This window comes from Eptesicus fuscus, chromosome 6 (genome assembly GCF_027574615.1).
Source record: "Eptesicus fuscus isolate TK198812 chromosome 6, DD_ASM_mEF_20220401, whole genome shotgun sequence".
NCBI classification, from domain to species: domain Eukaryota; kingdom Metazoa; phylum Chordata; class Mammalia; order Chiroptera; family Vespertilionidae; genus Eptesicus; species Eptesicus fuscus.
The window spans coordinates 72612085-72638730 of NC_072478.1; the positions used below are offsets into that span (position 1 = coordinate 72612085).

Consider the following 26646-nt stretch of genomic DNA (forward strand, 5'->3'; position numbering starts at 1 on the left):
GGCCTGAGGATTGAGGATTGAAGGGTCTGGGTTCGATTCCAGTCAATTGCACATGCCCAGGTTTGGGGGCTTGATCCCCAGAAGGGGGCATGCAGGAGGCAGCCGATCAATGATTCTCTCTCATCATTGATGTCTCTCTCTCTCTCCCCCCACCACCTTTCTCTCTGAAATATATTTTTAAAAAAGAAAAAAAGAAAAGAATACTGAATTCAAGGAAAGAAAATATATAAAAAAGGGTGAGCAAAAAGAGCCCTCTAAATTTAAAACCATGACTCATGATGCTGCCATGGAAATCCCTCTTTCTAGGTGTCCCTTTGGGAAGAGTTGTCAGGGGCTATGATGGAGTAAGAAAGGAAGATGGCCAGTAGCTCATCCTGTGCCTGAGAATATAGAAACTACCACAGACAACAAGAAAAAGTTATGATTTAGTCTACTGAGAAAGTTGGAATATAGTTAAGAGAAGATAGCAAGAATATCAAGTATCCATACTATTTGTTATTCAAAAATAGAGAAGAAATAAAAATACTACAACAGCCCAAAAATAGCCATCCACTGTGAATGCCCTCTTGAACCATATATATACTAGAGGCCCAGTGCATGAAATTTGTGCACGGGAGGGGGAGGTCCCCTCAGACCAGCCTGCACCCTCTCCAATCTGTGACCCCTTGGGGGATGTCCGACTGCCGGTTTAGGCCCAATCCCTGAGTTGGGCCTAAACCGGCAGTTAGACATCCCTCTCACAATCTTGGACTGCTGGTTCCTAATCGCTCACCTGCCTGCCTGCCTGGTCGCCCCTAACTGCCTCCCCCTGCCGACCTGATCTCCCCTCACTGCCTCTGCATGCCGGCCTGATTGCCCCTAATTGCTCCCTCTGCTGGCCTGGTTGACCCCAACTATCCCCCTCTGCTGGCCTGGTCACCCCCAACTGCCCTCCCCGCCAACCTGGTCGCACCCAACTGCACTCCCACCACTGGCCTGGTTGCTCCCAACTGCCCCCGCTGCTGGCATGGTCACCCCTAACTGCCCCTCCCCCCACCGGACTGGTCGCCCCATGCAGCCTGCTGTTCAGTCGTTTGGTCAACCCTCACTAAGCCCCCTGCCAGCCTGGTTGTAGGCAGCCATCTTGTTAAGGTCAATTTGCATATTATATAGGATGGGTCATATAACAGAGTTGCATCTTATTGGTCACACTACATAGTAAGGTTGCACCTGATTGGTTAATTTTTGGTACCAGAAATCCTTATACACAAGTATAGGCACCAGCTTTTTTTAAAAAAAAGTCACTATGGAGCAAAAAGGGTAGTAATTACTACTACTATTTTTTTGTAACTCAATCAAAATCATACCTTTTTTTTTTTTATCAGATGGGCTAAAAATATATTTTTTGGTGTGCCACAGAATTTCAGTAATTAGTTTGTGTATGTCGTAAGATGAAAAAGGTTGAAAATCACTGTACTAGACTATTTCCACTTGCCTTAATTACCCATCCTAGTCATTGATTATCGCTTCCAATAACCTTTTTACTATTTCTAAATATCAAATACACTCTCCTCAAAGATCAAAGCTTTGAAATCACTGAGAAATTTGGAGACATTTAAATTTGTTGCAAGCTCAGATAGCAATACCCAAAGGAGTTTAAAAAATGTTATTACTGTAATAGAAGTGCTCTTTTTAACATTAAAAAAAATTCACATTAAAATTATGGTTCTGCTCTAGCTGGTTTTGCTCAGTGGATAGAGCGTTGGCCTGTGGACTAAAGGGTCCTGGGTTCAATTCCCGTCAAAGGCACATGCCTGGGTTGCGGGCTCGACCCCCAGTTGGAGGCATGCAATAGGCAGATAATCAATGATTTTCTCACATCATTGATGTTTCTATCTTTCTCCTTTTCCCTTCTTTTCTGAAATCAATAAAAATGTATTTAAAAAATTACATTATGGTTCTCATCTTTACACAAAGCAATGTATGACAAAATTATGAAAATATTTTATAAGATTAGAAGAAATCATCATTTTCAATCACTCTAAACATTCAGTTAGAAAATATATGCAAAATCCTTAATATTTACAAAACCTTTGATGTATAGTTTATATACTAATAATTATGATAAAGAACACAACAGTAACAAAAGCTTCTGTACATCTTTATGCATTTTGACCTTCAACACTCTAGCAAGAAAAAGTTGATGAAGGTTTGCAAATGAGAAAAGAAACTGTAAAATTTCCACTGCTGTCTAAAAGAAGAAATGGCGATTCCTGATCTTTCTCTCTGAACTGCTGACAGAATAAAAAAAATAAAGAAGTCCATAAGTAGCCATAAAATCAATTCTCTACTAGATTTATTTATTCTCTACTAGGTTAATTATCAATTGTTTAATTAATATTAAATAAGATTTTTTGCTACACCACATCTTTATTCAGACCAACTACCAATAAGTAGGAATTGGCCAGATGCACAGGTTTTACATAATTGGTTAAATTAATTATAAGCAAATGAAAATCACTTAATATTGCCATTTTCTACCTTACCTGAAATATATCATTTAGAAAAAAACACACAAACCTATTACTCCAAGAAATACCACATGCAAGTAACATGACCAAAAATACTTCTCTAACCCAGTCTCATAGTTAATGTTTTATCTAAATTTGAATCAACTTAGTTCTCCCCCCGCCTCCCATGAAATGTCAAATTCCTGATGGTACTTTGTAGGATGACTACCTAAAATTTGCTATATAAGCCTTCACATGCAAAAATGCCACTCTTTCTTTAAAGTAATCAATGGACAGAATTCCAAGCAGTGTGCTATTGGACTTTCTGGTCCACTCAGGAAACCAGCATAGACAAGAGGACAACTTTCAGATACCAAAAAAACTTGGGAAGAGAACACACTAAAGTTGAGACTAGAATAAGCAAGCAATTAAAAACACACAAAAGCTATACAGTCCAACTCATATAATAAAAATAAACTAACAAAGTGGAGACAGACTCATGGATACAGAGAACAGACTGATGATGTTCAGAGAGGAAGGGGTTGGGGGCTAGGTGAGAAGGGTAAAGGGATTAAACAAAGAAAAAAAAGAAAGACTAGTGGACACATAGACAAAGACAACAGTATGATGACTGCCAGAGGGAAGGGGGTATTGGGAGAGGTAGAAGGTACAGGAGGGAAAAATGGTGATGGAGACTCGACTCGGGGTGATAAATAATACAATATACAGATGATGTATTATAGAACTGTATACCTGAAGCCTGTATAATTTTATTAACCAACCAGAGGCCCGGTGCACGAAATTCACCGGGGGGGGGGGGGAAGGTCCCCTCAGCCTGGCCTGCGCCCTCTTGCAGTCCGGGAGCCCTTGGAGGATGTCCAACTGACGGCTTAGGCCCGCTCCGCGTGGGGAGTGGGCCTAAGTCATCAGTCGGACATCCTTAGCACTGCTGCGGAGGCGGGAGAGGCTCCTGCCACCACCGCTGCACTTGCCAGCTGTGAGCCAGGCTTCTGGCTGAGTGGCGCTCTCCCTGTGGGAGTGCACTGACCACCAGGGGCAGCTCCTGCGTTGAGCATTTGCCCCCTGGTGGTCAGTGCGCATCATAGTGACCAGTCATTCTGCTGTTCGGTCAATTTACATATTAGCCTTTTATTATATAGGATGCCACCCCAATAAATTCAATTAAAAAACACCATTATATACTCTAACTCATATACGGAGAACAAAATAGCATAAATAAGAGATACTTCAATTTAGCAATCCTAGTCCTTGAAATTTTTTTCTAAAGAAACCAAGATATGGGCAAATATAACCACATACATTTAGCACCTTATTTTTCTAAACATATAGAAAAACTAGAGAAATTTAAATGACCTAATATCGGAACTGAATAAATAAATTATGGCAATTATTATAATGGAGTACCATGACATTATTAAGACAATGGTTTATAAATGGATTATGAGACTAATCAAGTTTTAATTTAGGCACATTTAAAACTGACAGATATTACTTGTGCAGTAAGGCAAAACTTAAAGTGTTAGCTTAAATTAATTAGTGATGCGGAAATTTATTATAAAAAATAAATTATTAAATAAGAAGAGTAGAAAATAAATTTTGTATGGTTTGAATGCAGTAAAAAAATTTTGGTACTATATCATGTTATTGTTTGTTGTCAGAAGTAGAATGTACTGGATCAGTAAAATTAGGCAAATGCAACTAAATCCTTAGAGCTGCCTTAAAGTTAACACTTATTCCAGTACAAATAACTTCCTCTATAAATAATCCTTTGTTCCTAACATTAAATAAGTAAATTTCTGTTTCTGATATCCAAAAGAACTAAACATACCCTCAGGAATTTTGCTGTGATCAATCTCTAGACTGCTTTTATATTTTGGGGGATCATGAGTCCTTTGAAAACTGATAAAATACACCTGGATTTATTCTTTAAATTATCCTTACTTCTTGATTCAACTACTTTTCCATCTAAAATGAAGTTATCTACAGTTACAAAAAACTAAAGATTTCTGAAGAAACAGCTTATGTTCCTTCTGGTGTTACACAAATTAATATTTCATCTACTTTTTCAATATTTGCATGTGAAATATACCTTTAACACCACTTGCATATGTTTCTGCAATAACACACATTAAGTATATCTGTCTCACACCTCAGGGCAGAATTTACTGTTTTTTTCGTTTGAATGCCTTATAGCAAACTCAGTCTATTGCCTGAGTTTCCAGGACTCTACTCTATATTCCATTCAGGCAATAAAAAGACAAGAAAATCCACAAATATGTCTAAAAATATATAGTAAGATTATTTTTTACATTATTTAAATGGAAAATAAAAACTAAAGCAAAAACAAAACTCTCACTGGTAGAGTATTTCTACCCAACTCAACAGAGCAGAAGTATTTTTAAAAATTACAGATATATTCACCAGCCCCAAACTTTTAATTGTAGAGCCCAAAGTGTTGATATTACCAAAATATATGTAAATTAAAGATACTGTATATGAAAATTAAGGAAGAGCCACAAAATATCCTTAAATATACTCACAGAAAGATAACTGTTAATGTCCACATCATCAGTAATGGTTTGGCGCTCTCCTTTATAGTTAATTTTCCGAAACCTTCGTCGAGACTGCCTGGCCGGAATTTCTCTTTGGAGTATATTATCTTCATTATCTTTGGAATTCTCTACCTGAAACACATGTTCACATTCTTGATTAAATATCCAATTTTTCCATATTACTGACAGTCTATGGAGTCTTAACAAACTCATAAGGAGGCTTCATTCACTTCTTGCAAGAAACTGCCTCAAGAAAATGGTCTGTATAATGCTCATGAGTTCAAAAAAGATTAAAGGTGACATCATTATAAATATCTGAAGACCACAGTTTCCTTCCAGGAAATAGTCTCTCTTGCTCACACAAACATACTCTAAGTAAAGTCATTTACCAGAAAAGAAGACTGTTAACTACACCTACACATTCAATAATTATAACTTCTTTGCCAGTCTAATTACAAGCTGCCTGATCATATACATATATTATTTAGGGAACAATCAAGGATTTTATTTCAGTGAACTTATAAACACTAATGTATTAGTGTTTGGTGTCCATCTTAATGTATGACAATAGCCAAGAGTGAGGCTGGCATCTTTTAAGGAAGAAGGAAAAATTAGTATGTATTGAAGGCATAAAATGGGCTGGTGTGCCTATACATTATACTATTTAGTTCACACAACAGCCTTGTAAGCAAGTATTGCTATCTCTAATTTATAGATGAACAAAGTAAAACCCAAAGAGATTAGTGACTTTCCAGTCTCAGAACAGTAATACTTACTAAAAGTGAGTTGGAATATAGGCCTATCTCTATAACTTATGCTACGGACACAAGACCACACTGCCTGTCTAATCACGGACTAAACCATACTTTTCAAAACTTACTTTTACAAATAATATGTCCTAAAGCATACTTTACTATTAGCTTCGCATCCAATAAATAACAATTTCTGTTTCCACCTCCCCAACTACTTTTCCTAAAATGTATCTTTTGCTAATATAAAAAATGTCCCAGTCACCCAAGTATGAAATTTCATCAACATTTCCAACTCTTATCTTCAGTTGCTTTTTAGAACTTGTCAATTCTTTTTATAAATCACTCTCACAATATGCTTTCTTTTAAGGAAGAAGGACTTGCCCTAACTGGTTTGGCTCAGTGAATAGAGCGTCGGCCTGTGGAATGAAGGGTCCCAGGTTCGATTCCGGTCAAGGGAACGTACCTTGGTTGCAGGCACATCCCCAGTAGGGGGTGTGCAGGAAGCAGCTGATCGATGTTTCTCTCTCATCCCTCTCCCTTCCTCTCTGTAAAAAATCCATAAAATATATATATTTTAAAAAAGGACAGTTACTATGGTAGGCAGTTAGACAGACATGAGCAAACCAAGGACAATGGGCCAGGTATAGAAGGTCACCAGGGTGAAAAGCCCCAGGTGCCTAGCAAGGGACAAAATTAAAAAAACAAGGATCTTGCCCCCAGGATAACTTTTCCTCCCCTAGCATATTGCTGGTCATGCAGTTTAAACCCCCTGACCTTCTATCCCCTGGAATGTTGCTAGTAATGTGGTAACCTCCTTCTTAGAGAAGGAACAAGGGGCCGAAGAGTAGCCTCCTGGAACTCCCAGGTGGCCCCTTGCATGACCACTCCCTTAAAACACTGACTCCTAGGCATAACTTCTAGACTTCAGTTGTGTTTCAGCTCCAAGCTCAGAAAAGCAGCAAAACAAGACAAGCCATGCCATGGCTGAGTCAGGACCAATTGCACTGACTAATGACCCCTTGCCCTGTCACCAACCAATCAGTAGAGACCACAACCCTGAAAGGACACACCTGAAAAGCTGATGAATATTCTATTAAGACTAGAGGCCCAGTGCATGATTGAATCATGCACGTGTAGGGTCCCCTACACGCTTTCGCTTTCGATCGCGGGGGAGCTGGGTGCCTGTCCGCTGGTGCACCAGGCCTTTCAGAAGCCTCCGGCTCGGTGGAGGCTTCTGAAAGGCCTGGTGCCAGAGCAGACAGGCACCCAGCTCCCCCGCTTTTGATGGTCCGCGGCGGGACGTGAGCTCGCTGCCCCAGAGGCCCCTTCTGTTCCGCAGCACAGCCATGGTGCAGACGCTGAGCTCACGCAGATGTTGAGCTCCCGCCGCCGCTGGCAACGCGAGCTCAGCATCCCGCTGGCCCAATCGGCTACCCCGGCCACCCCAAGTCCCGCCCCCTGCACCTCCCGCTGGCCCAATCGTGGGTGTAGCGGAGTGATGGTAATTTACATATTACCATTTTATTAGGTAGGATCATCCCTTGGGACCTACTCTAAAATCTCCATCCTTAAAAGCCCTGAGGGCTGAGGACCCAGCATTCTTTCCCTCTCAGAGACACACCCTCACCTTTCCAGTCCTCTCCACTTCCTCCCAGGTCCTGTCTCCTAAACTCCAAGGGCCCTTTCTTTTGCCTTTGTAACTTGTTTCCTGAGCCCATTCCTTCTACAGCTCACTTATTCTACCTTGTGTTTTTGTAAATAAACTTTCTCTCATAGTTTGAGTCTTGGCTCTGAATTATTTTTTAGCCAAAACTCAAGTATTGAGGTTGCTGAAGCAAGCTCCAGTCTGACTCTATTTTCACTGCCAACATTATTACTACTACTTATTCAAGTCTTAATCACTTTAGTCTTGAAATATAGTAATAGGTGATCCTGCTGCTTCTGACATGTTCCTCTCTAATTCCATCTGGCACCGTCAGATAAATCCCCTAGATAAATCATTATGTCAAGTCTCCTATTCAAAATGCTACAATGGACCTCCCTAAGGTCACCAAATAAAATGTATTATATTGGGTAGTCAAAGTTACATACACTCCACCCCCAAAATGTTTTTATCACTCTATCTTATGTGTGTAAGCCTGGAAAAAAACACTCTCTTAGCTCCTCCCCACCAAAAAAAACCCCCAAAAAACAAAAAACAAAACCTCTCACAGAAAAGCTCTAATGAGCTTTTATCTAAAATTTCCTGATGTTTTCTCAGAAAGAACTGATGTCTAAGCTGCTCTGTTTTAGCATGAGAGTTCAAGAGTAAGTGGCCAAGTCAATGTGACTATCCATGGTCCTCATAGATAAGTAACTTATATTCTGCTAAGTAACTTATTTCATCAATTTGTATTATCCTACCCATTCTATTTTCACATGCTGAAACACTACCAATCATTTAAGACACATCATCCATACCACCAGAGACATTCCTTTCCTCAGACTATGACTCGTTTATTGAATGCACACAACCAGGATTTCTCATAAACAGAATATGCTCCCCACAGCCGTCAGACCTTTGCATATGCTGCTGTTACTTCTGCTTAAAAACCCATTCCTCCTTTGCCAGTATCTTGGCATCCTACACAAACTTCATGACCCAGTTCAGACAACAACTCCTCTGTCCCAGGAAGATGCTACTTCTATAGCACTAAGAATATTGACCATAATTATCAAAGCCTACCTCACAGGCTAACAAGCTCCCTAAGATAGGAACTGCGTTATAGTATATACTAGTGCCCCGGTGCACGGATCCATGCACATTGAAACGAAATTAATTAGTAGGTGGCCTGTGGGGCGGAACTGGGCAAGACGGGCCAGACATGCCCAGGAGCCAACCTCCCGCGGTCCCTCCCCGGTCACCCGCACCTGGGGCGGGCGGCATTGTGACTAGAAGGGTGTCTGCAGAATGAGTGGGGTCCCTCCAGCAGGTGGGGTCCTTGGCCTGGCCTGCAGGATGGGGCTCTCCAACATCCCCTGAGGGCGGTTGTTGGGTGACATACCCTGGAATCAGGCTCCCTCCTCTCTGGTTCCAGGGTGCATCACCCAAGAACCCCTGCTGCCAAGTCACTGCAGCTCGCAATTCCTGCATTGAGTATCTGCCCCCTGGTGGTCAGTGCACATCATACCTACCGGCTGGTTGGACAGTCGAACGGTCGCTTAGCCTTTTATATATATATATAGACTAGAGGCCCAGTGCACGAAATTCATGCACTGGAGGGGGTGTCTGATTGACACCTAACTGCTCCCCTGCCAGCCCGATCACCCCCAATTGCCCTCCCCTGTCGGCCCAATTGCCCCCAACTGCCCTCCCTTGCCAGCCTGATTGCCCCCAACTACCCTCCCCTGCCAGCCTGATCGCCCCCAACTGCCCTCCCCTGCTAGCCCGATCGCCCCCAACTGCCCTCCCCTGCCGTCCATCTTGTGACAACGTGGGGACGGCCATCTTGTGATGACATGAGGGTGGCCATCTTGTGATGATGTGGGGTGGCCATCTTGTGATGGTGTGAGGGTCAATTTGCATATTACCGCTTTATTATATAGGACATAGGTGTTTGTTCACTTAACATTCAAAAAAGGTGTGCCATAATGGATATTACATTAAATTCTATTAAATTATATCTTCCCAAATATGTCAGGTCCTTAGAAATATGTATAAGGTATTTAAGAAATATACCGGCAGGCAGAATTAGTTATCAAACATTACTCTTCTGAAAGGTAAATCCAGAAGAGACAGGGAATTGATTTCCAGCTCAAGTACAAAATTTTGTGTAGTTAGCAAATATATGCTTCTTCCTTGTAATTCAATTTCCTCTCCTAAAAACTGATGGAACAACCACAAGTATTTCCTGAACCACTACACTAGGCCATGTACCAGGAACTATATGTTGTATCATTTAAGGCTCACAATCATTCTAGTACAAGCTAGTTTTAAAAGATGTTACAGAGTCTCACAAAACAAGTAACTCACACAAGTGAGTAAGGTCTCAAAATCCAAGTATGACAAAAAAGTTCATCTCCTTCATATTGCTCTATTCCAAAGGATGAACTAGATTATCTATCTTAGGTGAAATTCTAATATATGATTCTTAGATCTTTAAATATAGTAGTAAATTGAACTTAGGAAAAAAGTTTCTAAGCTCAAATTATGGGGAAAGTATCAAATGAAAAGAAAATTTGAATAATGTATAAAGGTTTAAATGCCTTTAACAAAGTTCCTTCTAAATACATGCAAAATGTGCCTTGGCCAGTATTGCTCCGTGATTAGGATGTCGTCCTGCACACCACAGGTCAGGTTCAATTCCTAGTGAAGGGCACCTACCTGGGTTGCAGGTTGGATCCCCACCCTGATCGGAGAGAGTGTGAGAGGCATCCAATCAATGTGTCTCTCTAATAGCAATGCTTCTCGCTCTCCCCCATTTTCCAATCCCTGCCTCTCAAAATCAATGGAAAAAATATTCTAGGGTGAGGATTAACAAAAAGTAAGTTAAAAGTTAATTAATTAATTAATTAATTAACATGAAAGCAAATGTGAGACTTTTAAAAAATAAAACTTTGGAAATGCATTCTGAAATGGCACAAAGTAAAAAAAACAAAGACCAAGAATAAAGTGAAACCAAGAATACCATAAGGTAGGCTACCAACAAAGCCTCTGATCTATCTACCAGACAATTTCTCAACTCTAGAGATTACACTTTCCACTTTGAGAGTTGTAGGGAGCAAGAGAGACAGGAAATAAAATAGAAAATCCACCAAAGATGGGGAATCCAATAGAGACTTACTCAGAAAACTCATCCCAAATAGCAACAACCTTATTGTAAAGGTTGAGCACAGTATAAGTCCCTTCTGCAGGGTACAGAAAGAAAACTTGCTTAGTACTGAGATAAGAGGGAGTAAAAGTAACCAAACAAAAACATTTCCTCTGAGAATTCAAAACATAAGCCATTCCTCATGCAGGTCTGTTGTTCAAATTCACAATACCTTAAACACATAAGTAAATTTTAAAAAGTTCAAAATTAACAATATACATATGCAACTGACAACAACAAATCTAAAACCTCTTTGCAAGAATGCAACTGTAACCCAAACCTCAAAAAATTCTCACACCTACAGTTCAAGACATATAAACTCATGTACAAACATACAAAAAAACCAAAATCCCTAACTATAATAAAACTCAAACACATGAGCAAACAAGACATGATGAGCAATAATAGAAAAAGGACCTCAGCCCAGCCAGTGTCGCTCAGTGGTTGAGCATTGATCTATAAACCAGGAGGTCACAGTTCAATTCCTGGTCAGGACACCTGCCCAGGTTGCAGGCTTGATCACCAGTAGAGGGTGTGCAGGAGGCAACCAATGGATGATTTTCATCATTGATATTTCTCTCTCTCCTTCCGTCTTCTGTACCCTCTCTCTGAAGGCAATTAAAAAATATATATATCTATAATAATAAAAGTGTAATATGCAAGTCGACTGAATGACCGAACAGCAAAACGACTGTCCGGACGACCGTGCTGACATCCACTGGCACCAGGTCAGCCAAGGCGGGTGCGATGAGATTGGTCGGGGGCCTGGCCATTGCCCCATGATCGCCCTGCAGAGGGAGGCCCAGGCCACCCAGCAGCACCGCTGCGGCGGGTGGGCGATCCATCACAGAGCCCGGCCAGGTGGGCAGGGCCTACCTCTTTGGGGCGATCGATTGCGGGGCTCCTGGACTGTGAGAGGGCACAGGCTGAGCTGAGGGGACCCCCCCCCCCCCCAAGTGCACGAATTTCATACACTGGCCCTATAACATATATATATATTTTATATATATATATACACACACACACACACACACACACACACACACATACATACATACATACAGCAGAATCATACTTGCAAGCATTTTAATGTATTGGAAGTATCAGAAAATATAAAGCTATAATTTGAAAAACACTTTCAAAGATAAACTTGAAAATGAGCCAGAGGTTATAAATAACAAAGCAGTTGAGAACTGACCAGGACCAAAAAAAAAAAAAAAATTCTTCCCTAAGTGTCTGTCCTCTCTCCTCACTACCAGGCTAACCAGCAGTGAGTAACAAGAGGGACAAGAATATCCTGCCCGAAACAAAAAAACACAGTCTGCAGCACAGTCAGAAAGAGATGAATATAAGAAAGAAATCATGAGAGATATAGAGGTTGAGCTGAAAAGATTAAACATGTATCTAAACCAATTTCAAGAAGGTGATAACAGAAAGAGGAATGAAACATATCAAGAAAAAAATGACTTTTTCTATTAAAAAAAAAAAGCCCAAAGTAGCCCAACAAATCCAAAGCAGGATAGTTAGAAATTACAACTATAAATTCACACAATAAAGATAAACACAAGACTTTTAATGAGGCCAGAGGAAAAATAGAGATCAGCTGCAAAGGAAGGGTAATTAGAATAATCACTGGCATCTCAAAAAACAATGGATACCAGTAAATAGAATATATTGAGTGTGCTGAAGACAAAAAAAGATTCTTCTCCTAAAATTGCATTCATAGCAAAACCAACTTCAAGAAGGATGCAAAGTAAAGCTATTTTCAGGCAAAAAACAAACAAACAAACACCCAGCTGAGATGTTTACCAACAAAACACCTTTATAAAGAAAAATTTAAAGGGGATACCTCAGACGTAACACATGTGCACATAAGTAATGTCTCAGAGATGAGAATATTTAAAATGAAAAAATTCTAAGTACATTATCAAATATTTGTATAAGTATTTTATGCAAATAATGATTGCATAAAACAACACAATAAGGAAAAATTATGGAAGAAATAAGTAGAACTAAAATACTGGAAAATTGCAATTACATTTGGATACAGTCACCAGCATTAAACATTTATAAGTTCACTACTTATTAACTTTGGTTATTTTTAGGTAGGCATATAAAAATAGCTCGAGCCCGGCCAGTGTCACTCAATGGTTGAGCATGGACCTATGAACCAGGAGGTCATGATTTGATTTGTGGTCAGGGCACATGCCCAGGTTTGGGCTCTATCCCCAGTGACGTCATGCGGGACGCAGCCGATCAATGATTTTCTCTCATCATTGATGTTTCTATCTCTCCCTCCCTCTCCCTTCCTTTCTGAAATCTATAAAAATATATTTAAAAACAAACAAAACAAAACAAAAAATGAATAAAAAGAGCTAGAAGTAGCATAAAAAAAAGACCAAACACAATGGCAGGATGGGTACTTACTATAAAAGAAAACAAAAATAAGAGGAAAAAAACCTTCCAGAAAAACCACGAGCACATAATGTGGTAAAGTTAATCCAGCCTGTCAACTATCACAATGAAGGTACATGGAAGTCGTTCCAGGTTGAAAAAACGACACAAAACCAATCTTACACCAAAATGCAGAAAAAAAAGGGCAACAGTCCCCAAGTATTAAGGATCATAGCATCCTCATACAAAATTATAACAAAAGAGAACTAGAAATTAAAAGCATAGGCTAACATCTCAATAAGAAATAATGAATGCAAGAATCCTAGACTCAATTATCAAATGGGCCCAGAAATGCAGGAAAAAAGATAAATAGCTCAAGTCAAGCTTTTACTGGGAATGCAAGGGTAGTTAATATTAGAAAATCTGTTAATATAAATTATATTAAGAGACAAAGGAGGAAAGAGGCATAGATCAATGTAACAAATACAGTAAAAGTTTCTGATAAACTTTTAGCAACATTTTTTGACACTCAAGATACCTTTTGATGGACTCTATGAACTTTTGACAGAATCCCAATAGTTTTGGTACTTCTCTGCTTTCTGACACAAGAAATCTCAGTCAAATAATTATCTACTCCACATGTGATGTTATCCATTATTTCATGAAGGGTTATATCCTTTTAGTGGAGGAATGGTATTTACTCACCATAATCTGGGTTCTTTAACCTCTAGGAATATTTAAAACTACTTGGTGGGCACTCCTTCCATGCTTTTAAAATGAAAAGCCCAGGGGATAACATTTTTTCATAAAGTAAAACAACTTGGAAAATATATTTTTTTAAAGTCTTATGTTGATACTGACATTTCCTATTCAAATTTTGAACTAGAACTGTTACTTAATATATTTGATTTTGTATTAACTCTTTAATATTAGAAAAAAAGTTGACTCCTAATGACAATAACGCATTTTCCTTATAATAGGTAGGTGAAGTCATTTACATTTACTGGTATGACAAATATTTATCTCAAATTTATAACATTTTATAATTATGTGTATTGGGCTATATTTATTTCTCTCTGAAATGTATGTTTCTTGCTTTCAAAATAAAAGGGTTTTTTTTTGGTACTTAGGAAGACCTACATATTTTTTTTATACTTCAACCTTTTTCTGTTTTATCGATTGGTTGATTTTAGAGGGGGAGAAGAAAACGGAGAGGGAGGGGGGAAAAGAGAGAAATGGATTTGTTGGTCCACTTATTTATGCATTCATTGTTTGATTTTTGTATGTGCCCTGGCCAGAGATCAAACCCACAACCTTAGCTTATCAGGACCTTGGCATATCAGACCAACACTCTAATCAACTGAGCTACCCAGCCAGGGTTTGCAATTTTTTTTATTGAGATATAATTCACACACCATAAAATTCAACCTTTTAAAGTATACAATTCAGTGGCTTTTTAATGTACTTACAGAACTGTACAACTAGTATCATTATCTAGTTCCAGAACAGTTTCACCATACCCCACCAAAAAAAACTCATATCCATTAGCATTTACTTTTTGTCCCTAGGGATTTCCCTATTCCGGATATTTCATAAAAATGGGATCATACTATATATGGCTTTTAGTGTCTGGCTTATTTAGAATGTCTTCAAAGTTCATGATGAAGTATATATCAATACTTGATTCCTTTTTATTGCAAAACAATTTCCCATTATATGGACATATTAGAGGCCTGAGGCATGAAATTAGTGCAAGGAGCTTGGCAGTCGCAGCCCCAGCTGCCTCAGGCCCCACGGCCCCAACCACTGGTCCTTTCGGAAGGAAGACTGCTCTGGAAGGTCGTTCTGCCGTCTGGTCTAATTAGCATATTAGCTCTTTATTATATAGGACTAGAGGCCCGGTGCACGAAAATTTGTGCACTCGGGGTGGAGGGGTCCCTCAGCTCGCTCGGCCTGCACCCTCTTGCAGTCTGGGATCCCTCGGGGGATGTCCACCTGCTGGCTTAGGCCCGCTCCCCAGGGGATCGGGCCTAAGCTGGCAGACAGACATCCCTCTGGCAGCCCGGGAGCCCTCAGATATCCTTAGCACTGCCAAGGAAGCGGGAGAGACTCCTGTCACTGCCGCTGAGCTTGCAGCTGTCAGCCCAGCTTGTGGCTGAGCGGAACTCCCACTGTGGGAGCACACTGACCACCAGGGGGCAGCTCCTGCCTTGAGTGTCTGCCCTCTGGTGGTCAGTTCCCATCATAGCAACCTGTTGTTCCACCGTTAGGGTCAATTTGCATATTACCCTTTTATTGTATAGGAGGATAACATTTTGTTTATTCATTTATCAAGTTGATGGACATTGGTTTGTTTCCACCTTTTAGCTATTATGAATAATGTTATGAACAGTAGTGAACAAGACTTTATGTTTTATGTTTTCAATTCCCTTGAGTATATACTTAACAAGTGAAACTGATGGGTCACCTGGCAACTCTGTTTTTAACTGTTTGAGGAACTATCAAATTGTTTTTCAAAGTAGTCTCACCATTTTATATTTCCACCAGCAATGTATGAGTCCTTACATTTCTCTATACCGGATTCTCAACCTTTTTCATATCATGGCACACATAAACTAATTACTAAAATTCTGTAGCACATTGAAAAATATATATTTTTTGCCAATCTGACAAAAAATAGGTCTAATTTTTATTTACATAACTAGTGGCCCGGTGCACAAATTCATGCACTGGTAGGGTCCAGCCGGCTGGGGAAAGGGCCACAGGTGGTTGACAGCCCCGCCCCTTGGTCGAACTCCCAGTCGAAGGGACAATTTGCATATTAGCCTTTTATTATATAGGATAATAATAACAACGATTGCTCCTAGCCTTTTGGCTCCAAAGTGACTTTTTAAAAACAGCAGGTGCCTATACTTGTATATAAGAATTGCTGGTACTAACAACTAATCAGACACAACCTTATTATATGACATGACCAATAAGATGTAACTCTATTATATAACCTATATATTTATGGTTCAATACAAAGTGTTAGCTCTTGTAAATTGTTTTCTTTTTTACAATCTAAGGGAAAAGAAGTTAGTGCCCTTGACTAAATAGTCAGGTACTGCATATTTTACAAATTCTTGTGGCACACCAGTTGAAAATCACTGCTCTATACCATTGCCAATGCCTGTTATTGTCTGCCTGTTTTCTTATTACCCTTTTACTATCTGTTGGGAAAGAGAGTCTTTCCTGTGCTTCTACACATCTTGCTAGGTGTGCCAAAAATATTAAATCCTAACTGCTTATTCACTTAACCATTTCTCAGAGTTGTGTTGCAGCAAGCAATCCTGAAGGATAAGGTAATGTTTTTGGCTGGATTAAGAGCAGGCTTGCCTACTATAACACCAGTACATTCCCCAAGCTCAGTGTTTCTTAGCTGCAATGCAAACCTACTATGTGTTTGGCATCCATGTGGGCCATCCAGCATTAACTCCATGAGACTTGGGGAACAAAGGGAACCTATAGAAATATGCCAATCATTATTCTGTTTGTTACACCATGAGTCATAAAGTCTTTTGTTTCTGGCCCAAGTGTCTTGAGCCAGAAACCCATCTATGTATATATATAAATGGCTAATATGCTAACTGTCCCTCCCACCATTTGACTAGTTGCTATGATGCACACTGACCACCAGAGGGCAGACACTCAACGCAGAAGCTGCCAAGCTGCAGTGACTTAGCAGTGGCGGTTCTCAGGTGATGTACCCTGAAACCAGAGAGGAGGGAGCCCGATTCCTCATGGGGCCACACGATTCCACCTTCAGCTGTGGGTTATGTTGTTGCTGGGGCACTGTCCGCCCTGAATCTGGTTTACTGCACACTTGCGTTTGCGTTCCACACCCTGTGCGACAGCAACTTTGCAGAGTGCCCTCTCACACTCTGGGACCCCTTGGGGGATGTTGGAGAGCCGGTTTTGTCCGGATCCCTGCAGGCCAGGCTGAGGGACCCCACTTGCTGGAGGGACCCCACTCACTCCGCAGAGGCTGGGGAGAGACCACGGAGGGTTGGCTCCAGGGCATGTCCAGTCCATCTCACCCAGTCCCACCCCACTGGCCACCTTCTAATTAATTTCCTTTCAATGTGCACGAATCTGTGCACCGGGTCACTAGTGAAATGATAGCTTGTAAATACAGGAAAATCAAATCCCAGACCTGATATTCTCTAATTTAGCAGCTTTTCCTGGTGTTTTAACTCTTTCACCTATTGATTATGCAATGCACAAAATAATCAATGAACATTCTTTTTTCCTATTTCACTCTTCCTTTTCCTCCCTTTTTTAGTTGTCTTATTTCTACTTTATCACAACATGTAACATATGTACAATAGTCTTTCCTTCACATCCCTCCCTATCTTATTTTTAGTCGTAGCAGGTTTATATATTTTAAATGCTCATCATCACTTTTTTTGCTGAGGTTTTCCCATTTATTTCTTAGTTGGGATAAAACATCCTCTAGTAGATTCCTTAAAAGTAGCTCTGCATTATTCCCTAAGTTCTTATATGCTGAAAGCTACTTTTCCATAACCTAGATATCTGAAAAGCTGTGGCTGGATACAAAATCATTGGGTCACATTTTGTTTTTGTTGTTGTTTTTTAAATGCTGCTCTATTGTTGCCTAGTTTTGGTTACGTCAGTGGATTTTAAAAATGTCTAAGCCAGTGTAATTCTTTTGCCTTTGGAAGTTATATAACATTTGGCCTAGAAACAATGAGGATTTTTTATCTTTGAAATCTAATAGTTTGAATTTCCACTATTTTCTCTAATACTTGTTTTCCAGCTTTGCAATATAACTACGTATAATATTGTATAAGTTTAAGATGATGTGATTTGACACTTTTATATATGCAAAACAATTACCATCATATACTTAGCTAACACCTCAATCATGACACATAATCACCATTTCATTTTTGTGGTGAGAATGTTTAAGATCTCTCTCAGTATCTCTCAAGAATATAATACAGTGTATCTAACACTTTTTACTTCATTCTTTGTATAATTTTATTCACTTGGTTCTTTCCCTGCCTTTCTTTCAATGTACCTTATTACTAGTAAATTTTCATTTGAATAGACTCTCCCTGGGGCACCTTGTAATTTATTTGTTTCTAATATAATTTTTTCTTTGTATTCCATTTCTTTATTAAGTTCATACTCTTTTCACTCCACTTTCTTTTGCCCACTTTCTTTGTGCGTATTTTTTAGATGAAATTATTTAGAACTCATAAAAATGCTTGGTTTTAAAATTTCTGATTTTACATGTTTTTTTAATATCCTCAAATGCTTGATTGAATATATGTTGTTCTGTCTGGAGTGTCATCACAGTTTTCACCTTTGTGGTTATTTTTCTGGGGTGGGGAGGAATTTCCCACAGGTGATATGTAATTAATATCATTTTCTTATATTTTTGTAACAGCTATATATGGATTTATTAATTTTCTCTTTTTACCTTTTTGTGGTACTAGGATGTTTTTATAAGATTCCTAGTTTAATAGGTTCCCTCCTTTGTCAAATATTTTGAAGTCCAGATATTTTAGGATACATTTTTCCTTTTGTTTTGCTGGTGGGAGGGGCAAAGACCTTGATTTTGTGTTCACTTTGTCTTGTAGAAACCTAAAACTTCCCCATGTACTTTTCTTCTTCAGCACTTCAATGCCAAAGAAAACTTGTTTCCTTTTATCTTTTGTCTTAACCCTGAGTTTATGCACTTAGAATACTTCTGCAAATTACTCATAATTCAAAATAACTTCCCTACTCACGCACACATACATTTAATTTTAAACTTAATGAGATAGTCTTTCTGGCAGTGCAGGTCAACTTGACATCCATTTGCTAGCTTCCATCTTCTGTTTTCTGCAGTTCTGCTTAGTCAGCTTTTGCTCATCACAGAGCCTTGCTGAGAGTTAGGAGTAGAGATGGGAGTGTGAGAGATCACATGCTAGGAATTAGTGGTTTCTCTTTTATTTACAATTAGTTTCAAATTTGGGCATTCTCTGTCTTCAATTTATGCTACGAGCATTGTGTGTGTATAGATTTCTTTTACCCTTCTTACAGAGTTCTGCATTATTTTAGGAGGAACTATTGAAAGACAGGTAGTTAAGTTGTTACCACTTTCTCTGACTACCTAGTAAAGTCAGATTTAAAAGTTAAAATAATGAACTAATAAACTTCTATAAAGCAATGCCAGTTAAAAGATCAATGATATTGTCACGGGGAAGGTCTTTCTAATAAGCATGACTTGCAAACCAAAGTCATAACATAAAAGGAAAAAAAGTAGAGCAAAATAAATAAATAAATGACAAAAATTCATGTTAGATATAAAATTAACAAATGATAAATTTATACCCTCTTATAAATAAAAAGAATCATTAACTTACTAATGTAAAGCTTATAATGTAATGAACAAATAAATAATCCAAGTAGAAAAATGGGCCAGAGATATAAGTAATAAGAAAAAAACAAGTCCCCAATAAAGCATATGAGAATATGCATAAGTTAAAACAAGGAGATTTCCATATAACGTGCTAGATTGATGACTAACATTTCAGATAATCAGGAGGGTGTTTGTAACAGGTACCAGTATTCCCAAATACCTGTGGAATTATTCAAATTTGTATAAATATATAGTACATAATAAAATCATGACAGTCCTTATCAAAATAGTACACATGTACTTATAAACATATTTACACTCAGACCAAGCATTTTTATGAGTTCTAAATAATTTCATCTAAAAAGTACACAGATGTACCAAAGATCTGTTCTGGTTCAAAATGTTCAATACATTTTTAAAAATATATTATAATAGTGAATAACTGAAGAAAAACAACAAGATTCATCAATATGATGAAATGACAATTAAATCCTTCAGAAATCTCACAAATAAAAATCTTGAAATTATTTTCTCCTGTAACGCATAAAGCATTTTAAACCATACTGATCATCAATAAAATGTGGTCTTGGAATTAAAAATCACCAACCATAAATATATATACAAGTATACATAATGTAATTTTTTGGTGATTTTAAAAATTTTATGTGTATATCTGCATTTTTTTCCCCTAAAATATTTGAGTACAAATTGAATAGAGTACTTCTTGATCCCAAATATTTCAACGTATATTTCCAAAGAACAAATATTTTGTCTTACAAAACCCCAGTACAATTATCAAAATCAGGAAATATGACTTAATAATCTAAGATCAACTATACCAATACTTACACCTTTGCCCTGCCCTCCCTTCAATGTTTAGTATAAAATCAAGCGTTGCATTTAATTGTGTCTCTTTTTCTCCTTTAATCTGGAACTGTTCCTTCATCTGTTTCTTGACATCGGGATAGTTTAAGAGTATAGACCAGTCAATTTGTAGAATGTCTTCAATTTGATTTGTCTTTTATTTCCTAATAATTAGATTCAGGTATGCATTTCTGGCAGGAATATATCAGATATGATTTTAGTCCTTCTCAGTAAATCATATCGGAGTAGTATGATATCAGTTTGTATCCATGTTGATAGTGGTGGGGATGATTTTTGTTACAATGGTATCCTTTTCATTTCCCCATCAGAAACTTATTAATTTTTCCCTTTGTAAGTGGTCTGTGGAGAGATAACTCTGAGACTATGTAAGTGTTCTGTTTCTAATTAAACATGAGCCACAATCATTCATTAATGATTTTCTAATTTAATCTTTTGTTCCATATTTATTAGTTGGCTTTGGACTATTAGGAAAACCTTTCCCTTTTCCTTCCTTCCTTCCTTCCTTCCTTCCTTCCTTCCTTCCTTCCTTCCTTCCTTCCTTCCTTCCTTCCTTCCTTCCTCCCTCCCTCCCTCCCTCCCTCCCTCCCTCCCTCTCTCTTTCCTTCTTTTCTTTCCTTATCAGTAGAACTTATAAATTCCAGTATTATACATGGAGGTACTATCAATTACTATGATTTTTTAATTTGCATTACACCAAATTGTCCCAGATTTGGTCAATGTAAGTCCCTTCAATCTTCAATCTGGCTGCTCTGTCCTTTTGCCTGGCCCCTCTAATTTTTGGAATAGTTCCTTACTTTATAGGGTGGGTGATGAAAATACTTGGTATTTTGATATAGAGGTAGGTTATAAGGCATATGCATTTTTAAAATTTCAACAAAGTGTACATTTAAAATATATAAATAAGTGTATGTTATGACTATAGCTAATAGTGCTTTCTACTATGTTGTGGGCAAGCAAGTCTTTTTTTTTAAATTCTCACCCAAGGATATTTGTTTCCATTGAGAGAGTGGGAGGGAGGAAGGGAGGGAGGGAGAAGGGAGGGTGGAGGGAGGGAGAAATGTCGATGTGAGAGAGACACATCTATTGGTTGCCTTCCTCACATGTCCTAACTGTGGCCGGGGATCAAACCTGTAACCCAGCTATGTGCCCTTCACCAGAAATTGAACCAGCGACCCTTTGGTGCATGGGCCAATGCTCTAACCACTGAATCACCAACCAGGGCTGAACAAGCTATTCTTACACTGCCTTATGTGTAAGTAAATATATTGAAAAACAAGTTTCTCACTGATAGAGAAAGAAGATATGAATAAGGAAAAAACAAAATAAACTCTGGGTTTTAAACAGATATACAGATTAGAAAACAAATATAGACATGTGTACACACATATATATATATATATGTAGTGTATACATACACTCAGACATTTTCTAGCTCTCTTCCCTGAGAGGCCCTAATAGCAATTAGTCACATAGAGCAATGAAAACAACTGGCAGTCAGATCTCAGTTTCTCTCCTTAGAGAAAAGGCTAACTCCAAGTTTGGGATGGGGAAAATATAAGTTTTCCCTTTAATTTCAAAAGAAAACTAATTTAATAATTACACTGAAATGTACACTTAAAAATGGTTAAGTTTGATAAATTTTATGTTAATTGTACCACAATAAAACAATGTAAACACTGCAGTAAAAGCACTACTCTTTCCCCCATAAAATATGGGGGTAGGGGGTGGTACTTCAACTGATAAATAAATGAGAAAACCAGAAGTGCCTGAGGTAGTTTTATTGCCATGTTCCTCAATATATTTATTTTAAAAAGATAGTTCTGAGGCTATAATAAATATGCCATCTATAACAACACTTAAAGAAAATAAACATAAAATACATAATCCAAGTCTTGAACAAACTTGAATTCAAGCACAATTCAATGAATACTTATTATGCAGGCAGTACTACACAAAATAAGACATAATCTTTGCCTTTTAAGAGCTTAAAATCCTGTTGTTTTTATAAAATACTAGAGGCCCAATGTATGAAATTCGTGCAAGGGGCTTGGCCCTGGTAGCCACAGCGGCTTGCCTCGGCCCTTCAGCCATAGCTTTGTCCGGAAGGTCTTTCAGTTGTCCGGTCTAATTAGCATATTACCCTTTTATTATTATACATAGGACACTGGCCCGGCCAGCGTGGCTCAGTGGTTGAGTGTCAACCTATGAACTAGGAGGTCATGGTTCAATTCCTGGTCAGGGCACATGCCCGGGTTGCGGGCTTGATCCCCAGGTGTGGGGCGTGCAGGAGGCAGCTAATCAATGATTCTCTCTCATCATTGATGTTTCTATCTCTCCTATCCTGAGATCAATAAATAAATAAATAAATAAAATATAGAACACTGAACTCTTGATAATGTAGATGATGCAGTTTGGGGAAGAGAAAACAGAAACTACTTGAAGATGTCAATCTGACTACAGTCCTATAAAGTGGAAAAATGGTTTAGTTTTTTTAGTGCCCTGGCATTCAAATGCTTCCTTAAGAATTCAACCTCACTTCTCAACAGTTTAAATCAAATCAAATGACATGATCATCTACATGAGATGCAAATAGGACAATGAGCCCATTCAGTATAAGCTATTTTCTAGTAAGGTCATCTCAGAACAAAGTAAAAGAGAGCTGTGTTCTGGATTTTCCTAATGCTTGGGAAAAAAAAGTCAGTGTTTTCTCAAGTTACATCAACTACCTAGCTTTCTTAGAAAAAAGTAAAGAATTATTCCTTAAGTACACTCTTAAAGTAAAAATATTAAGATCTAAACCATTTCTTACTTAAATAGAATTGTCTTTCATTTTTTTCTCTTTCCTGCAAGTTGAGGGCACAGAACATAGATATTCAAAGATTATTAAGTACATTGAAGAGGAAAGAGAAAATACTTGAAACCTAAGGGTCACTTTTTAAAGCCTTTATTTAAAATTTCTAGTAGAAGTGGTAAAGAAATGACCAAATTTGGAACCTGTTATATAGAATTGTATCATATTTCAAATTCTCTCAAGGATCAAAAAAAAAAAAAAATTAAGTAGATAAAAATGTATCAAACTTGGTAGACGGTTCTGATGCTACTTAATAAAATATATAAAAAATCATAGTAATGGAACCTCCTTCAGTATTTAAAAGCCTACTACATTTAAAGTTGAAACTGAAGCACATCAAAAAACAAGTCAGCATTCTTTAAAGTTCTTACCACAATCATTTCTGAAGGCTCTAATACAAGACAATCACATCCTCTTTTTCCTCCAAACTGCTTACCAAAACTATAAAAACAGAAAAACAATTTCTTTAGCAAAGGTTACAAATAAAATATATCAATATAGGAAAACAAACAATCAAACCTCCCCCTTCCACATGTTAACCAAGAAATTCTGATCCTATCACTTTTATTAATAAGATTTTCTTAAAATCAAGAGATAACTGACATCAATACAGTTCAGTGTGAAAATTCTTTAAAAATTTCTGCCTTTAACTAATCTCTAAAACTGATTATAGAAGACCCCTCCTTGCCTAATCTCAAATTTTAAACATTTATCAATATGTGAATAAAAGTAAAAACACACCTAATACAGACTAAAGCCACAATTATGAAATATTATATAAAAGTAAATTATTATTTTGGGAGTTTTAAATAAAAGCTATAAACAACTTTAAAAATATTCACATTAGACTATATAAAGAAATGTAGCAAGAAACCGAGGTGATTCATTTAAAAATAGTGTTGGAGCCACTGACTAGCTCTTTGGAAAAAACTAAAATTGGATTAGTTCTAAAAGAAACTGTATTTTTATATTCTTCATCTGGGAGGATATTTCTAATGAAATAAAAAAAAGAAAGCATTTATATAGAAATAAATTGATGTTTTAATTTAAAAAAGTAAACTAAATACTTTAAAAGGTAGGGAATAGAAAAAATACTTGATAATTATATGATACAAAAGGTGAATATATGATGCAGAGTGCACTTATAAAATTACAAAAAGCAATCTAAAATATTATATATATAAAAATTAAGTACCATGGCCAATTATACTATACGTATAATTTATTCTAAAAACCAAATATTTTAAAAAACCTCCATTAATAATGCAAACAAAATATAAAATACTAAATAAAGAAATATATGTCATTTATAAAAAACTATATCTAAAAACCAATTGTTTTATTGTATACTAGAGGCCCAGTGAACAAAATTCGTGCACTCGGGGTGGGGGGGTGTCCCTCAGCCTGGCCTGCACCCTCTTGCAGTCCAGGAGCCCTCGCATCCTTAGTGCTGCCACGGAGGAGGGAGAGGCTCCTGCCACCGCCGCTGCACTCGCCAGCCGTGAACTCAGCTCAGGGCTTCTGGCTGAGAGGCACTCCCCATGGGAGTGCACTGACCACCGGGGGAAGCTCCTGTATTGAGTGTCTGCCCCTGGTGGTCAGTGTGCGTCATAGTGACTGGTCGTTGTGCCATTTGGTTGATTTGCATATTAGCCTTTTATTATATAGGATTAGCAACAATGAAATTACGGAAAAATCTTTTAATTCCATTTAAAATACAATAAAAACATACACTATCTAAGAGATAAATTTATCAAAATACTAGAGGCCCAGTGCACGAAATCTGTGCACGGGGGGAGAGGGGTATCCCTCAGCCCAGCCTGCACCCTCTCCAATCTGGGACATCCCTCTCACAATCTGGGACTGCTGGCTCCTAACCAATCGCCTGCCTGCCTGCCTGATTGCTCCTAACCACTTCTGCCTGCCAGTCTGATCGCCCCCTAACCACTCCCCTGCTGGCCTGATTGATGCCTAACTGCTCCCCTGCCAGCCTGATCACCCCCAACTGCCCTCCCCTGCTGGCCCAATGGTCCCCAACTGCCCTCCCCTGCCGGCCATCTTGTGACAACATGGGAGTGGCCATCTTGTGGTGGCCATCTTGTGACGACCTGGGGGTGGCTATCTTGTGATGTGAGGGCGTCGCACGAGGGCGCGAAGGCCACCTAGGCTTTTATTAGTATAGATGCACAAGACCCCTAAAAAACTACAAACATGCAGAGAGAAATTAAAGATGACCCAAATAAAATGAGATATATACTGTTTATGGGTTGTTCTACATATTAAATGCAATAAAAAAGTTGCCTTAGGGAAATGACAAAACTCCAAAATTTACATAAAAATGTAAACCTAAAATAGCTAAAACAATTTTGGAAAAACAAGAACAAAACTGGAATATTTATATTATGAAATTTCAAGATATAATGTAAATCTAGAATACTTCAGATAGTATAGCATCGAATCAACTTATAGAGCAATGAAAAAGGATAGAACAAAATCAGACCCACACATACATGTTCAATTAATTTTTGATGAAAGTATCAAGGCAATTCAACGGGGGGAAAGATAGCACTTTCTGTAAATTGTGATGAAAAAAACAGATAGCAAAACAGAAAAAAAAAAAAGACCTTACTATAACACCATAAATAAAAGTATTAGAAATGAATGACATAAATAAAAAATGCAAATTATAAAATTCTCACAGCAATAAAATTTTTGTACGTGCCCTACATGATAGTTAGGAAGTTTCCTTCTGTAAATTTAGTAGGTTTAAAGTATTTTATTATGAACAAGTTTTAAATTTTGTCAAAATTTTTTCTGTTTACTGAAAAAGATCATATGGTTTTTGTCCATTATTTTACTAAAAGAATATATTATATAAATTGATTTATGATGTTAAACTTCCTTGCATTTCTATAATAACCACAACTTGTTCAGTGTCCAATACTTTTAATATATTACTGGATTTTGACCTAGCTGGTCTGGCTCAGTGGATAGAGCGTCGACCTGCAGACTCAAGGGTCCCAGGTTCGAGTCCAGTCAAGGGCACATGCCCAGGTTGTGGGCTTGAGCCCAAGTGGGGAGCATGCAGGAGGCAGCCAATCAATGATTTTCTCTCATCATTGATATTTCTACCTCTCTCCCCCTCTTCCTTCCTCCCTGCCTTCCATCTGAGGTTCAACAGTCTGTTCATGCTTCTATGTCTCTGGGTCTATTTTTGTTCATCAGTTTATTTGGTTCATTAGATTCCACATATGAGTGAGATCATGTGATATTTACCTTTCTCTAACTGGCTTATTTTGCTTAGCATAATACTCTCCAGGTCCATCGATGCTGTACTAGAAGAATCGAACCCAGGACCCCCAAATGGTAAGAGTTCTTTCTTTTTTATTGCCGTATAGTATTCCATTGTGTAAATGTATCTTGTTTTTTTAATCCACTTA

The 26646-nt window shown here is 38.1% G+C and overlaps 1 protein-coding gene across 2 annotated transcripts in view; it reads right to left on the minus strand.

Annotated features, from left to right (window-relative positions):
- The window catches only part of RAPGEF6 (Rap guanine nucleotide exchange factor 6), a 181626-nt gene that overhangs the window by 121997 nt on the left and 32983 nt on the right, over positions 1–26646 (minus strand). For both annotated transcript variants that reach the window (XM_008142669.3, XM_028149018.2), the window contains exons 5-6: positions 23578–23647; positions 5051–5194 (exon numbers count right to left, since the gene is read on the minus strand). In XM_008142669.3, the coding sequence (XP_008140891.2) occupies positions 5051–5194; positions 23578–23647 (214 nt within the window). The remainder of the gene's footprint in view (positions 1–5050; positions 5195–23577; positions 23648–26646) is intronic.